Genomic DNA, 16,394 nt, shown 5'->3' on the forward strand with positions numbered 1-16,394 from the left:
GGGTGAAATTCGGTGAATCAGTCGAATTGAACTTTTAAGAAATTCACTCATCTCTAGTGATGGTTGTTTCCATACTTACCGTATAATTTTGCGGGCAGCCACCACCACTATGTGTAGTATTCTATAGCAGTTCCTAGGAATATTATGTTTGTTTATCCATGACGCTAAAAATCGCCCAAATGTACAACCAGTATAGGTAGTTAATTATTTTCTCATCACAAGGTCGAAGATAAATTGGAAGGATTTGCAGTAAGTAGAGAAATCTCCAATTCATTAATTTTGAGTATGTTCGCTCTTCTGAAGCTGCTCTGGTCTCTGCTGCTCTCCCCTTCCTGGTCCTGGCGCGTGGCACACAGTGATTGGCTGTGCAGACATTTCACTTCCAAGAAGTGGAGAGCATCAGCTCATAATGCCACAATCATCTTAGGATTTACTGGACAAGATTTCAGGTAAGAATCCATATGGGAGATTATAGTGGTCTCTGGAGTTCCCCTTTAAAGCATTAGTTGCAGTGATTTATTTCAACAATAGAGTCCACAAAAAGGAAAGATACATTTTTAACCTTTGATTGTATATTGCAGAATTGTATATAACAACTAATCCTCTAATAAATGTATTTCACCTAAACTGAACCCATTGTCATTGAAGAATCGGGTAGTGCAGATGCAGGAAACTTAAATCCTCCAAGATTTTGGAGACAGAAATATAAACGATACACAGAAAAGTCTATCAAACACCGACCTTCAGACTTTTACAACCATTTTTATTGCTCCAATGTATCTACAAAAAAGAAATTAACACTGTAAATAGTCTTGTTTATACATCGCCTATGTAGACATGTTTCCACGGTAACAGACTACAAACAAATCCTGTAGTCAGACTTCCTTCCATCCATTCCCTCCATAGGTTTTGGTGGTTCAGCAAGTAGTGGACAGATGGGAGTACGACTGCAGGACTGGACTACACAGGGACTGTTTGTCACCTGTAACCATAGAGACACATAAGCTTGCAGAGGAGCTTACACAAAACGGTAGGGAGTTTTATTTTATCAAAATCATTTGAAAAAAAGTTTTAGATGAACTGGAGTAATACTAAGGAACTGGATGCAAAGGTAGACATATTCTTGATATGGCTGAGAGTACATGAAGGCAGGAATTATATAGTAGAGTGACTTTCTTCCCCTTTATGCTGTTTAGTCAACTTTCTTTGCTTTTCCTGGGTTGGTTCTGATTGTTAGCCTGCAGATCACGCCGCCCTTGGGGCGCAGGGAGGCTGTGTCCATGATCCCGAAGCTCTGTCCTTCCACCAGCTCAAACTGAAATCTCTGCAGCAGCTTGGCCATGATGACCTTTGCCTCCATCTGTACAGAGAGGACAGACAGGATTCCTCATGTCTCTGGGATCATTCTCAGATTTGACACCTTCATATCTACTAGAGGCGTCCTCTACTTACCTGCGCAAAGACTTGACCAATGCAAGAACGTGGTCCCAAAGAGAAGGGGAAGTATGAATAATATGGCCTGTGTGCGAAAAGGAAACTCTTTGAAATCCATCTCACAAGTAAAAAAAAATTAAAGGAAATTTCAGCAAAAAATCTGTTCTATTTATTAGTCAGAAATTAGCAACGGGCGCAGCAGCAAGGGGTGACAACTCCAGAATTACTCATCTTAGATGACCAACATGGTCAACCACCGGTCTGCACAGGGGCGTTGCTAGACTTCTGATGTTTTGCCCAGGGCCCTGAACATCGTGACTGCCGGCATATTCACTTGTATCACTGTCCTCAGCACAGAAAGGCCAATAGCTCCCTGCCCCGCCATAAATCACTCTCATAGGCCACCAGGCCGGAAGTCTATTAGAGTCTCCATCAACAGCACAGACTGCACCATGACATCATGGCGACCGCCTGCATCACAGACTGCGGTGGGGAGCGAAGCATTAGATTTTTTGTTTTATTTGTCACTTTGGGGAAACTATAGGGGGTAAGGGCATTATAACTACTGGGGGTGGGGGTATGGGCACTATAACTACTGGGGCACTACTGGGGGTAGGGGCACTATCACTACTGGGGCACTACTGGGGGTAGGGGCACTATAACTACTGGGGCACTACTAGGGGTAGGGGCACTATAACTACTGGGGCACTACTAGGGGTAGGGGCACTATAACTACTGGGGCACTACTGGGGGTAGGGGCACTATAACTACGGAGGCACTACTAGGGGTAGGGGCACTATAACTACTGGGGCACTACTGGGGGTAGGGGCACTATAACTACTGGGGCACTACTGGGGGTAGGGGCACTATAACTACTGGGGCACTACTGGGGGTAGGGGCACTATAACTACGGAGGCACTACTAGGGGTAGGGGCACTATAACTACTGGGGCACTACTGGGGGTAGGGGCACTATAACTACTGGGGCACTACTGGGGGTAGGGGCACTATAACTACTGGGGCACTACTGGGCGTAGGGGCACTATAACTACTGGAGCACTACTAGGGGTAGGGGCACTATAACTACTGGGGCACTACTGGGGGTAGGGGCACTATCACTACTGGGGCACTACTGGGGGTAGGGGCACTATAACTACTGGGGCACTACTGGGCGTAGGGGCACTATAACTACTGGAGCACTACTAGGGGTAGGGGCACTATAACTACTGGGGCACTACTAGGGGTAGGGGCACTATAACTACTGGGGCACTACTGGGGGTAGGGGCACTATAACTACTGGGGGTAAAGGCATAATTACTGTGGGGCACTACAAGGGGCAGACGAATTTCAACTTTTTGAAGGGCTGGAGTTGTAATAAATTAGGGGCCAAGTCACAAATTTGACCCTTGCCACCCTTATTGCTAAAGTACTGACCTTAATAAAACAGTAGAAATCGAAAGAAAATATTTACTTGGGAGCATCAGGGTGGAATCTGTCCGGATTGAAGGTAAGTGGATCTGGATAAAACTGCTGCATCCTCCCCATGATGTACGAGTTAAACTGAGAAAAAAATGATTGAAAATTATCTATATTAAAATCCTCTTACCGCTTGTCTACAGCCTACGTGTTTCCATGGTCACAGACTACAAATAAAACCCGTGTAGTCTGATCGGGCAGTATATAGCATTCCTCTGTCACATACTTCTTACTAACCTGCCAAATGAATGTTAGTAAAAGTGGGCCACAGTGTGACTGCAAGATCCGACTACACAGTGGGGGGGTTGTAGTCTGTTACCATGGAGACACATAGGTCTGTGTAGAAGTTGTAGACACAAAAATTAGGAAATTATACGTTTTTCAGGACATTAATATTGATGGCCTATTCTTAGGTATCATTGTTTGATATGGGGGATTGGGCTCCTGGGACCCCCATGATCATCACATTGAATCGAGCACCATGCCCACTTCTTTGTTTACGTAAGCACAGCGCTGTACATACAGTTGTGGCTGTGCCTGGTACTGCATACTGAACCATGGACCATACCATCAAATTGACTTTGGGTGGAATCCTGAATCCTTCAATGATAGTTTCTTCTTCTATTTCTCTTGAAGTCCCAGGAGCAGTGGGGTATAATCTTAGAGACTCTTTTAGAACCTAGAAGATACACTGAAAAGGTCATTCATGGTCTGCAAAACATTTAGGTCTGTGCTCTCATTATTTCTGATTATCATATTTAAGTTAAGTAGAAGCTTATTCACTCCCTTACCGAATAAACATGCACACTTGGCCAAGCTGAGCATGCACTTTCATGGTAAGATCAGAGGAGTTAAATATTTAAGAAGTATGGGCATCTGAGCTCCCTCTGGTGGTGGCTGCAGGAAGTCCAAATTTTATCTATATCTATTTTTCCGGTAATAGTGCAGTCTGCCATCATGTGACGGCTCCATACCTAAACTGAAGCCATTGCGCCAGTGTGAACATTCACCATGAGCATTCATATAGATACAAATACATCATAAACCTCAAGCACCTGGGACAGATACTGCAGCTTCCCGAGATCGTCGTACTCAATGTCTCTTTTGACGCCAATAACTTCATCCACCTCTGCCTGGGTCCTGAAAGGTTAACAGATTTTTGCTATTAGGGACTAAAAGGATTGTACATGTTGAAATCCACCAGCCCAACTCTTCTCTCTATCTCCAGTAGTCAGGAGACACACGTACGCATTAGATAGAATGGCCGCTCCCACCAATATCAGACCGACATACATCTAATGTGAATGGTATCACTCACTTTTCTAGTATCTTTGGGTTCCGCGCCAGTTCCATTATGGTAAATGCTAATTGATTGGCCGTCGTTTCTTGTCCTAGGAAATACGTATAAGATTTTACACAGTTGACATCCCCCCCCCATGTGCTATTTTACCTTATACGTATATTTGCTAACTATTTTTTATTTTTTTTTTGTCTTGACTTGAAAGGGTTTTCTTGCCATTTATATTGATGACTTGATTGGCGGGGGTGTTGGGAGTCGGCTGTTTGAAGAGGAGGCGGTGCATAATCCGAGATGACGGCAGTGTAATGAACACTGACAGCTGATTGTCTGGGGTGCCGGGTGTCGGACACCCTCCAATCAGATATTGATGAGCTATCCTGACAATAGGTCATCAATACAAAAGGCAGGACAACCCTTTTAAAGATTTATAACCGTTTTGTTTATGCAGCTCCTACAGAGACCTATGTGTCTCCATGGTTACAGACTACAAACAAAGCCTGTGTAGTCTGATCCTACAGTGGTGTTACTCCACTCCTTCTGCTCTCCTTTATGGTCTGTAGGTTGGAGAAATGGGCAGAGTGAATTAACACTTGACTGCCCGATCACTTTGCCCTGTGCTACCATTTGACAATAAAAAAAGGAAACATGGTCAAAAGTCAAAAAGATTAAAAAATGCTACCAACCTGCTATAAAGAATGTAACAAAGTTGTCCAGTAAATCCTCCATATCACAATCCCCCTCCAGGGCTGTGGAGAGAGGACATTGCGTTAATTGTTGCCCCGTTCTGCAGGAAAATCGTCTGATTGGTTTATTCGGTCTTATCAAGATATAAAAGAAAAAAAGAAGGGTAATAGGGAAATAGAGGGGTCCCCCAAAAACATGCAGATCACCCCAATGATCATCTGTAATCTGTAGATGAACCTGGCAGCAAGTGTTCAATTCTCTGCAGTGCCCCCACAGGAAAGTCAAAGCATTACACATCTCTTATTAAAACAATGTAATGCGTGACTATGTCGGGTCCTCCAGAGTAAGAGACACTCTTTATAGCCACTCTCGGACTAATATATGAGGGTCTTGAAATGGGGGCTTCCCCCCCCTTTATTAAATCAGACTTTTCTAGTACAATATATTGTAACCCAGACAAATGAGTGATGGCGGCAATGGCCTGTGATCCTAGTAAAAGAGATGACAAATAGAACAGCTCACGGATTTTAAAAGAGGGAGTGTTTTTTTTTTTTTAACCAGGAACAGCGCCTCCACTATCCATAGGTTGTGTGTGGTATTGCAGATAGCCGCATTCAATGGAACATAGCTAAGCCGTAATACCAAAAACCTCCAATGGACAGAAGTGGCTCTATTAGAGAAAAAAAAAGCTAACATTTCCTAATCCTGGACAACCACTTTTGATTTATTGAGGATTTTAATTGTATTTTAGGAGGACTGGCCTGATCAGTGTGGACCTCCCTCCAGAGAATTATGTGAAATTAGGTATTAATTGCAGGTAAGCCGTTAGTCTTCACTCTCAGCTTGCAGGAAGATTACCTGCTCCTTTCAGTATCTGTGTGAGGATATCCACAGGAATCTCCTCTCCATCCTGAATTGCCTTTTGCCGCCTCTCGATGCATTCTCTTCCTGTCTTCCTGAGCAGCCTGGTGCTTTCCTGGACATCTCTGATGAAGGCCTGCTTTTCCCTTGAGTACTGGCAGTGAAAGCAAGCAGGAGGGTTAAACGGGTCACTTGCTTTTCACAATCTCATTTTGTTAGAAGAGTCTCCTGATAATTAGCTAGTCTGAGAAATTCCCGATACTGAGACCTCCAACAAACAGCTGTGATTTGCTTGGGAGCCTGGAGCCAACGGTTCGATTTCCCTGCAGCACCCCCACAGGAGAAATGAAGGATTACACCACTCCCTTTATAATCCTATGGGCCGTCTTTGTAAGGCATGAATGTGCTGGGTCCTCCAGAGAGAGGAACACTTTCTGTAGCCTCTCTCCGGGTGAGAAAAGGGGTGGGGGTCTGTGAGTTCAGATATACAAGTCATAGCCCTTGGTGAACTACTGTACGTAAAACCCTTCAGCAATGGTCAGAAATTGTAACCCAAATCTTGGGAATAGTCCGTCTTACAAAGTCCATAAATATCAGCTGTGTCTTCTCACTCATGGATCATATCACATAAGGTGCGTAGTCCGTACCCGGATTAAGGGGTCCCTTATCTCCACAAAAGCCCTCATGACCAGTGATATGGCCCGTGGAAGTGGTGTCCCATCATCTTTCAAGGAGTTTGTTTCCATTCCGAAGGCAACCTAGTCCACAGAAAGTTTTGAAATATTATTTCCATTCAAACCTGGGCCTCAATGCAAAATCTGTACCAGCCTCCGCGCCCCCCCCCATGGGTTATTTATAATACTGGTGGCTTCTTATGTGGCACAGGGGCATCTGGCACCGGCACCCCCTATAGCTATCCCCCTGATCCCACCCCATTAATCACAGAGCAAATTCCCAGGGCCGTTTAGGACAGTTGGGTTGTGGTTGAAGGGGGGGGAGGGTAGTTGCCCTTTTTGGCCAACCCAAAACATGCCCATAAGTCCCTCCTTATAGTGATACCTGTCGCCATAATAATGATGGGGGGGAGGCTGCAGAAGGGAAATCATCCGTTTATTAGCATTACCTTTGAAATCACATCCAAGGTGACTCTACTCATCATCGTGTGCATCACTACATGAGATCTCCCATCTGCTTCTTCTGCCAATCTCTCCATCAGCTCCTCTGCTTTCTCATTGAAAGGTCCCAGTAATCCTTTCAAGTATCTGGAAACACAAAAAAAAATCTATGATCTATCTATCTATCTATCTATCTATCTATCTATCTATCTATCGTGGTGATGTGTACAGTGCTGGAAAGCGTGTATATCCCACCCAGGTACCTCAGCTGGGTGAGATAAAGAAAATCCAGAAAGCTTCCGGGGTTGCAGCAAAGCTTAGTTTGCTGAGACAGTTTTTTTTTTTTACGTTTTGTTCTGGGCTGGATTTTATTTGGACTGGTGGATAGGTTTGGTAGTGGGATCTGCCAGTCCACACCCTTCCAGTACGGGTGTTGTCTTTTACCTGAGGTCATCGCAGATGAGGCCTGCTGTAATCAAGGATGGATAAAGCCAACCCTCTGTGTGTCAGTCTGGGGAGAGGAGACTTGGAAACAGAGGCCTACAGAGGCTCTGGGTGGTCTTAGCCAGGAGGGCTGAGGGGGCCACGAGACTACGTGTAGCCGGATCTCTTCCCTATCTGGACTTGTGTTCTGTGAGCGAATCTGCTAAGGGTTGGAGCTTGAGACCATGCGTAGAAGCTATGCTTAGAGGTGAGTTAGGGAAACAAACTATGTATTAGTTAGAGCCCAGACGGGCAGGTGTTTATTTTGATGTTTGTGCGGGTGCTGAAGTGCCACAATAAAGCACCAGTTTGGACATTAAACTCTGTTGTCTGACGAGACGTCTGTGATTGCGACCCCCTGAGAGAGAGCGATCCCTTACACTATCTATCTATCATCTATCTATCTATCTTTTATCTATCTATCTTTTATCTATCTATCTATCTCATATCTATCTATCTATCTATTAGTGATAGTTTGGTTATCAGTATTTTGTATCCTGAAACTGCTGGGACTTACGTTCTGCTGAATGCTGGGTCCATAATTCTCCTCTGTTTGTACCAATGGTCATTATCCCGATCCGTCACTAAGCCATTTCCCATTAATCTGGAATGTACAGTAGAGAATGGTCTGATGTACATTATTATACAGGTTCCATACTGCTAATCATGATATTAATATAATGTTATAATCTGCATAACCTGAAATCCTCCCATATGACAGGCTTGATAGTTATGCATCTTATACAAGGCACAGAAGCATAGTGGTTGCAGTTGCGCCTCCTCTCTTGCAGTGGACCAGCATCTCCAGTCCCCTGCCCACCAATGCTTTTCATAATAAGCAAGCCCACTCTGGCCTCCAGCTCACAGCCGCAGGTCTAAGAGCAGGTCTTCTTGACATCACATGTAGACCATCCTATGTGCCCCATGTGCTTCATTGTCTCACTGATGATGCTGCTCCCGTCTCGGTTCCTCTCCACTTCCTGGTCCTGCCAGGAAGTAAAAAGCCTGAAGGAGAGAGCAGCGGGAACTGGAGCACTGCCAGAGGATCAGCAGAGGGGATCAGTAAAGTGAGCAGTGCCTATTTATTTTATATTCTCCTTGTAAAAAATAAAACCGTTTTTAAAATATAAAAATAACAATAATAATTACAACTATATAAACGTCATATACAAAAATAACAAATTCCGACATCCCGTAGTATTAATATCTATGAATGCCAACAATGAAAGAACGGGAGAAATATCTTGTAGTTACCGCACTCCGAAAAGAGTGTGCAGATGATCGTAAAACCAGTCCTTTCTGTATTTTGGAGACATCAAAACTTCCTGCAATATATAAGCATAGAGAAGAGATGGCAGCATCATCTCCACCGCCATATAATGTATCAAGAGCAACATATCCTATGAAATATTTGTGCTGCCCAACCATGGAAAGACTGTGGGCTCAGCAGCCTCCCCTCTACTGAAAGCCACCAGAGACCATCAGAAGTATTACAGGTATTTGCTTACTATATGTCGGCATTATTCAACAACTAAGTGACTATCCCAGTATTTAGTCATGTGTTACAGTTATTTGATTACTATATATCAGTATTACTCAACAATTATGTGACTATGGCAGTATCTAGTCACTTTGAACAGTTATTTGGTTAGTATATGTCAGTATTATTTGACAACTAAGTGACTATGGCAGTGTTTTGTGATGTGCTGCATATTTGATGTATGTCTATGTAGTGATTATGGCAGCTACATATTTGGTTACTATATGTCTGTATTATTTTATGTATGTCTTTTGTATCTCTATAAGTTACACCATATGTTACATACATTTATAATATATATCTATGGAGGTCTCTGTGACTATGGCAGTATTTAGTCGTGTGTTACATATTTGGTTACTATATGTCGGTATTATTTTATGTATGTCTCTTTTATCTCTGCAAGTTATGCTGCATGTTACATAGATGTCCTGAACAGGACGTGAGTCTCTCACCTTTACAGATTCAGGACTCACGCTCAAAATCGTAACCTTATGTAGAGCATTGATTCGTATAACCGGCCCATAGGTCTCAACCCTGGGAGTAAAGAAAATCAGCATTTTATGTCAGATCCCATTGAAAGTGACAGATAAGTAAAAAGACAGCGCTTATATGGCTGTCACATAAGCTACCGCCACCCGTACGCGACAGAAGCACTGAATGCTGTCCATCCCGTGACTAGTTCCGACACCCAGTTCTCCACTCACCAGTTAAAAAACAAGTCATAGACAAATTGGTTCTTCCTCATCACTTTCCATATTGCGGACATGTGTCCAAAGAGAAAGCTGGAATTGTAAAGAAATCCTGTGAGTCCGTGCATAAATCTGTGGATTTCCCTGCTATGAGCATTGATTAAAGGGATATTGCATGATAAAAGTGATCGGTGATAACTGTATGATCGCTGAGACTAGGTCAATCACAAGGGCGGTGGTCATGCATGCACATGGTTGCGCCAGTCAAAGTACAGTGTCAGTCCCATAGAGACGGGGGGCGCATGTGGGTCCACCAATCTATTAAACTTCTTTGCAACTGGGAGCTTGGACCCCCTTTCTAGTGCTCGGTTGGGGTCCCAGCGGTGGCCAAAGACATAAGACACCGCTATTCCTCTCACCTCCACCACCAGGGTTCATGCAGACGATTACATTATGGCTTCATAATAACATGGGTCCTGCAGAGGTGAATGGGGCCTCTACTATACCGCCATATACAGTCAGGTCCATATATATTGGGACATGGATACAATTCTAACATTTTTGGCTCTATACACCACCACAATGGATTTGAAATGAAACGGACAAGATGTGCTTTACCTGCAGACTGTCAGCTTTAATTTGAGGGGATTTACATCCAAATCAGGTGAACGGTGCAGGAATTACAACAGTTTGCATATGTGCCTCCCACTTGTTAAGGGGCCAGAAGTAATGGGACAATTGGCTTCTCTACTGTTCCATGGCCGGTGTGTGTTATTCCCTCATTATGCCAATTACAATGAGCAGATAAAAGGTCCAGAGGTCATTTCCAGTTTGCTATTTGCATTTGGAATCTGTTGCTGTCAACTCTCAAGATGAGATCCAAAGAGCTGTCACTATCAGTGAAACCATCATTAGGCTGAAAAACACAACAAACCCATCAGAGAGATAGCAAAAACATTAGGCCTGGCCAAAACAACTGTTTGGAACTTTCTTAAATAGAAGGAACGCACCGGTGAGCTCAGCAACACCAAAAGACCCGGAAGACCACTGAAAAATACTGTGGTGGATGACCGAAGTATTCTTTCCCTGGTGAAGAAAACACCCTTTACAACAGTTGGCCAGATCAAGAACACTCTCCAGGAGGTAGGTGTATGTGTGTCAAAGTCAACAATCAGGAGAAGACTTCACCAGAGTGAATACAGAGGGTTCACCACAAGATGGAAACCATTGGTGAGCCTCAAAAACAGGAAGGCCAGATTGGAGTTTGCCAAACGACATCTAAAAAAGCCTTCACAGTTCTGGAACAACATCCTATGGACAGATGAGACCAAGATCAACTTGTACCAGAGTGATGGGAAGAGAAGAGTATGGAGAAGGAAAGGAGCTGCTCATGATCCTAAGCATACCACCTCATCAGTGAAGCATGGTGGTGGTAGTGTCATGGCGTGGGCATGTATGGCTGCCAATGGAACTGCTTCTCTTGTATTTATTGATGATGTGACTGCTGACAAAAGCAGCAGGATGAATTCTGAAGTGTTTCGGGCAATATTATCTGCTCATATTCAGCCAAATGCTTCAGAACTCATTGGACGGCGCTTCACAGTGCAGATGGACAATGACCCAAAGCATACTGCAAAAGCAACCAGAGAGTTTTCTAAGGGAAAGAAGTGGAATGTTCTGCAATGGCCGAGTCAATCACCGGACCTGAATCCGACTGAGCATTTCACTTGCTGAAGACAAAACTGAAGGGAAAATGCCCCAAGAACAAGCAGGAACTGAAGACAGTTGCAGTAGAGGCCTGGCAGAGCATCACCAGGGATGAGACCCAACGTCTGGTGATGTCTATGCGTTCCAGACTTCAGGCTGTAATTGACTGCAAAGGATTTGCAACCAAGTATTAAAAAGTGAAAGTTTGATTTATGATTATTATTCTGTCCCATTACTTTTGGTCCCTTAACAAGTGGGAGGCACATATGCAAACTGCTGTAATTCCTGCACCGTTCACCTGATTTGGATGTAAATGCCCTCAAATTACAGCTGACAGTCTGCAGGTAAAGCACATCTTGTTAGTTTCATTTCAAATCCATTTTGCGTGCAATCCGACAGCAATAACATTTTGCATGCTCCACTGGATGAAGTCAGGCATTGTATCCAAGGGATCATTTCGGCTTTCTGTAAGCCTTTATGGCAGCACACAGACGTTGTGTGGAAAGATTCCTTACCTCTCTCTGGGGGGTCCGGGGATGTGATCGTACTTCATATGTTGGTGATGGATATATCCGCAGTACAGGAGAAAACAGGTAACAACCAGGGTCAGGAGGAGCAGAAGAAGCCAGGAAACCAGGCCCAGCAGCTCCATGGTGGCAGCAGAGCAGGCAGTCTGTGCACTGGGGCGGCTGCGGTGTAATGGGATCCGGTTAGACTGGAGACAGAAACTGGGATTTTGGACTCTTGGCAATGTTAATGATCGTTCTCTGTGCAGACGTTTATTTCATTCTGTACAGATTATTGCATGTTACACAAGAGTTCATTGACGTGGGCGGCCCTGCTCCCAGACACCACAGGGCGGTGTGTAGACTGCTTTATAGACTGTCTCGTCCTCGTAGATTGTCGCAATACCAGGAGGATCACTGCACTTTGTAGTTCAACACGGCTGAAGAAAGAGAGGTCAGAAACCCAGCAATGCTCCTCCTAGGCGGGTCTTGTTGGTGCTGAAGGACCCGCCTGATAAGATCACATGAACAGATCTGTGCAGATCCTTAAAGTAGCATTTATCATGTAGAGCAGTGTTTCCCAACCAGTGTGCCTCCAGTTGTTGCAAAACTACAACTCCCAGCATGCCCAGACAGCCTTTGGCTGTGCGGGCATGCTGGGAGTTGTAGTTTTGCAACAGCTGGAGGCACACTGATGTAGAGAAAGTTCATACAAATCACTTACTAATGTATTGTTATTATCCATATTGCTTCCTTTGCTGGCTGGATTCATTTTTCCATAACATTATAGACTGCTTGTTTAAATGGTTATGACCACCCTGCAATCCATCAGTGGTGGTCGTGCTTGCGCACTATAGGAAAAAGCGTCAGTCTCTCTGGTGGCCGGGACTGTGGGAACTCACATAGGCTGGTGCTTTTTCCTAGTGTGCAAGCACGACCACCGCTGCTGGATTGCACATTGGTTGTAACCATGGAAACGAGCAGTGTATAATGTGATGGAAAAATGAACCCAGCCACCAAGGGAGGCAATATGGAGAATCCCAATACATTAGGAAGTGCCTTGTATTAACTTTCTCTACATGATAAACACTATTTGCTGAAGTGAGAGGACCCCTTTAAGTCAGCTGCAAAGCTCCACACGGAAGGAGAGCCCCTATGTTAGCGTCTGGGGTCTCTTTTAGGTGGTATTAGGAGAACAAACTATTAACTACTTCAGTCCTACTTTTGGATGATAGCTTGCAGGCACAAAATCATGACCAGAAGGGGGCAGATTATGAGGCTTTTACTGACGATTCCCGCATAGACAACGAGTTTTGGGGCACTTAAAAAAGAATTAAAAACGGAGAAACAACAATAAAAAAGGGGAGGATATTGAAAGAAAAATAAAACTGAGTGAGTTATACATATATTGTGGTTTCTCCGGTTTCGATTTCTTTTAGACTTGACAAAGGGGTCCTAAGTGCCCCAAAATGCGTCGTCTATGCGGGAATCGTCAGCTAAAGCCTCATAATCTGTTCTCTTCTGGTCGTGATTTTGCGCCTGCAAGCTATCATCCGAAAGTGGGACTTACGGTCAGTAGTCCACAGTTTGTTATCCTACTGTATTCCTTCGCTCCAGTGGTTGGCCGGATCCTGCCCCTGGAGGCCCAGATCGCCGCACTGACCTCTCTGCTTCCAGCACTTACTGGAGTTGTGCCCGAACTTGCCCAACATTAAGAGGAGACACAATACATACATCCCCTTGAGGCAGGGGCGGATTGGCCATAGACCTTATAGGGAAATTTCCTGGTGGGCCGATGCCCAGGGGGCCGCTTGGGCCCTCCTCACGGCCGGCCAGTGGAAGTATTTTGTGCTGCACTGTGTTATTTGGCTCTGTTGGGGTGGTATAATGTGCCGCAATATGGTATTGCTGGCCCCGCCCACTTGTGTTGGCCCTGCCTTCCATTAATTTGGGCCCAACTACAAAACGGGGCCACTTTTAGTATTTTTTTTTCAGGGCCGCTTTAAGTTCCCGGTCCGCCCCTGCCTTGAGGGGATTGTACCCGAACATACTGATCCTATGAGCGCCTTTTGCTGCGTTTAGGTTGTCTGGACTCTGGGGGTCTGTATTTAATTAGAGGGTCTGGGCTGAAGCACATATTAGGGGTGGATCTGCAATTTAAGCGTTTTTGGGGATCTGGTCTGTATTTATGTAAGGGGTTGGTCTGTGGTCTATATTTATTTAATGGGTCTGTATTTACTTAAGGGGTCATTCTGAGGTCTGTATTTATTTAGGGGGTCCTGTATGGGATCTGTACTTATTAAAGGGGGTTCTGTCTGGAATCTCTATTCGGGGCGGGGTCTGGGACTGTATTTATTTAGAGGGTTGGGAAAAACGGATCCGGTATTGCATTGCATTTTTCTGACTGATCAGGATCCTGATCAGTGTGAAAAATGCCTGATCAGTCAGCAAAAATGACATGCGTTTGCATACAGTTTGCCTGATCAGGCAACGGAACTCCCTGCCGGAATCAAACAACGCAAGTGTGAAAGTACCCTTAATCTATAGTCTGTATTTACTTAGGGGTCTGAATTTATTTAGGGGTCCTGTCTGATGTCTGTATTTATATGTAAGGTTGGTTTGGGATCTCTATTTATTTAGGGGGTCTGGTCTGTATTTATTTAGGGGTCTGTATATATTTCTGGATATATTTAGGGGGTCCTGTCTGGGGTCTGATGGAACATTGTCCAATTTAGTCTCTCAGATTAATAGTAAAAAACTTCCAAATATCTTCCTAGCGGTCTGCGGCCGCACATTACAGACCGGTAGCACTTTGCTTGCAGCCATAATATAATAAACTGCACAATAATTACAATTATTATTATTAACCCTTCATGCCGCATAATTCAGAAAATGATTATCGCTCTTTAGTTAATGTTCAGCCTACTAAGAGAAGAGTCTGGGCTGTTTGCTACGTTTCAGCCAGTAATTTATGATGAAGGGAGTGTTGTACGGTGGGGCGAGAGCGAGCTAGATCATGGATCTCCAATGTTCTCCCAGGCCAGGAATGCTGGTCAGACAAGTTCACAGTGCGCAGTACCTCTCTTTCAACACCAGGTGTCATTATGGGTCTTTCGTGAAATCCTTAATAGGAAATGATGATCTATAAAGTTTATTTGGAGAATTGAGAGCAGAACCGGGTGCGCTCGGCGTGCATGTTGGTACCTGCATTCCCTGGATTTAGTGGAGGCCATTTTGGCACCAAATATGACAAAAATTAAGGTGGGCCCAGCATGCATGTGGAACCTACACTCCCCGAATTGTATGGTAGCCGTCGTGGCACATAACAGGTAGAATTTAGTGTTAGGTTCCCGTCTTACAGAGATCGCCTTGACGTGTGGCAGACGGGCCCAAATAATTTTGTTCAAAATGTATCTTCCACGCATCTCCAATTTACATAATAAGCATAGCATTAGCATTAGAATACTTTTTAGTACTTTATTTGGTTTGCTGTTGCATTGTATTTTTTACTTTGTGTTTTCAGCCACCCGCGCACTGGCATGTGCTGACTGACCCCTCTTTTTTTTCTTTGCAGTTAGAACCGGGCGTGCTGTATGAAAACTAAAACTGCTTATTTTATTTCCACGGCTTTAAAACAAATGTGATAAGAGATTCCCTCTACCCCAAATCCCGTTATAGATGCTCTCAATGCTCAAAAGCATGCAAGAAGTCCCGACATTTACTGCAGAGCCGAATGCCAAATTCTAGAGGCACCGATTAAGGGCTCATGCACGCAGCCGTTGTCGGCCAGCGCCGCAATATGCAGGCATGGGCCGAGTGCGCACAGTGTCATGGATGTGATCCGGAAGATTTGGTGCGGAGGCAGGAAGCGGAAGGCCATGCATGCAAACAGAGTGCTTCCGTGGGTTTTCTGTCCAAGCCTCTGCTTGTTCTATTTTTTTGTGGTGTGGACCGATCACGGCCCCATTCAAGTTGAATGTGTCTGCTCCTGCCACACGGACGGTGCCCGTGCGTTGGGAACCACAATTTACCATGTCTTGTATTGCAAAACAGGAAGATTCTGTGCGGAAAAACCACAACGTGTGCAGGTAGCCTAAGGGCTCATACATACAGACCCGGGGCAGTAAGTCCCTAGAGATTTACATCGGAGACCTGTAGGCATTCCTTGTGTTGCCACATGGAGCATGAGGCAGACTGTATCACAGATCCTAACTGCTGCCGGTCCCTAAAGGTTACTACTACGGACAATCTGAAGAGCAACTTTAAGGGTACAGCAACACGGTGGCACTGGGTGCGCCCAGGATCGCAGGGGCGACTCCGTGTAGCTGTGATCCCATACAAATGAACGGGGCAGCGGCTGCAACCACTGAGTCACAAAAAGGCCAACATTGATGGATTTTTTTTGCGATTCAGAGGTTGCAATTTCGGCACACGACTCGTACACTGTGTTCCTGACCGACAACTGTTGAGCGACCAGTATTGCCATGTAGTCGTACCCTTATAGTTATGCTTTCCTTTCATATACAATTTAGGTCCTAGAAATATTCCACCATATTGCTAAAATGGTTGGGGCTGACATCCTCGCAGTCTATTCACAAAG

The 16,394-nt window shown here is 44.6% G+C and overlaps 1 protein-coding gene across 1 annotated transcript; it reads right to left on the bottom strand.

The window, feature by feature from the left end:
* Positions 1 to 746: 746 nt before the first annotated feature.
* On the bottom strand, positions 747 to 12,074 carry LOC120982409 (cholesterol 24-hydroxylase-like). The gene is made up of 15 exons (XM_040412528.1): positions 11,804 to 12,074; positions 9,597 to 9,674; positions 9,345 to 9,426; positions 8,607 to 8,677; positions 7,870 to 7,956; positions 6,878 to 7,016; positions 6,402 to 6,512; positions 5,752 to 5,908; positions 4,893 to 4,955; positions 4,228 to 4,300; positions 3,965 to 4,049; positions 3,478 to 3,588; positions 2,905 to 2,993; positions 1,453 to 1,519; positions 747 to 1,360 (listed from the first exon to the last, which is right to left on the bottom strand). The coding sequence occupies exons 1-15, from the start codon at positions 11,938 to 11,940 to the stop codon at positions 1,193 to 1,195; spliced, it is 1,518 nt and encodes a 505-aa protein (XP_040268462.1). The 5' UTR covers positions 11,941 to 12,074; the 3' UTR covers positions 747 to 1,192.
* Positions 12,075 to 16,394: the final 4,320 nt, after the last annotated feature.

This window comes from Bufo bufo, chromosome 11 (genome assembly GCF_905171765.1).
Source record: "Bufo bufo chromosome 11, aBufBuf1.1, whole genome shotgun sequence".
NCBI lineage: Eukaryota > Metazoa > Chordata > Amphibia > Anura > Bufonidae > Bufo > Bufo bufo.

Coding starts and splice junctions, on each gene's coding strand:
- LOC120982409 (XM_040412528.1), bottom strand. CDS start 11,940: ATGGAGCTGCTGGGCCTGGTTTCCTGGCTTCTTCTGCTCCTCCTGACC. Junction 9,427..9,596: donor TATGACTTGTTTTTTAACTG/GTGAGTGGAGAA, acceptor CTTTACTCCCAG/GGTTGAGACCTATGGGCCGG. Junction 3,589..3,964: donor AGCTGCAGTATCTGTCCCAG/GTGCTTGAGGTT, acceptor TGTATCTTCTAG/GTTCTAAAAGAGTCTCTAAG.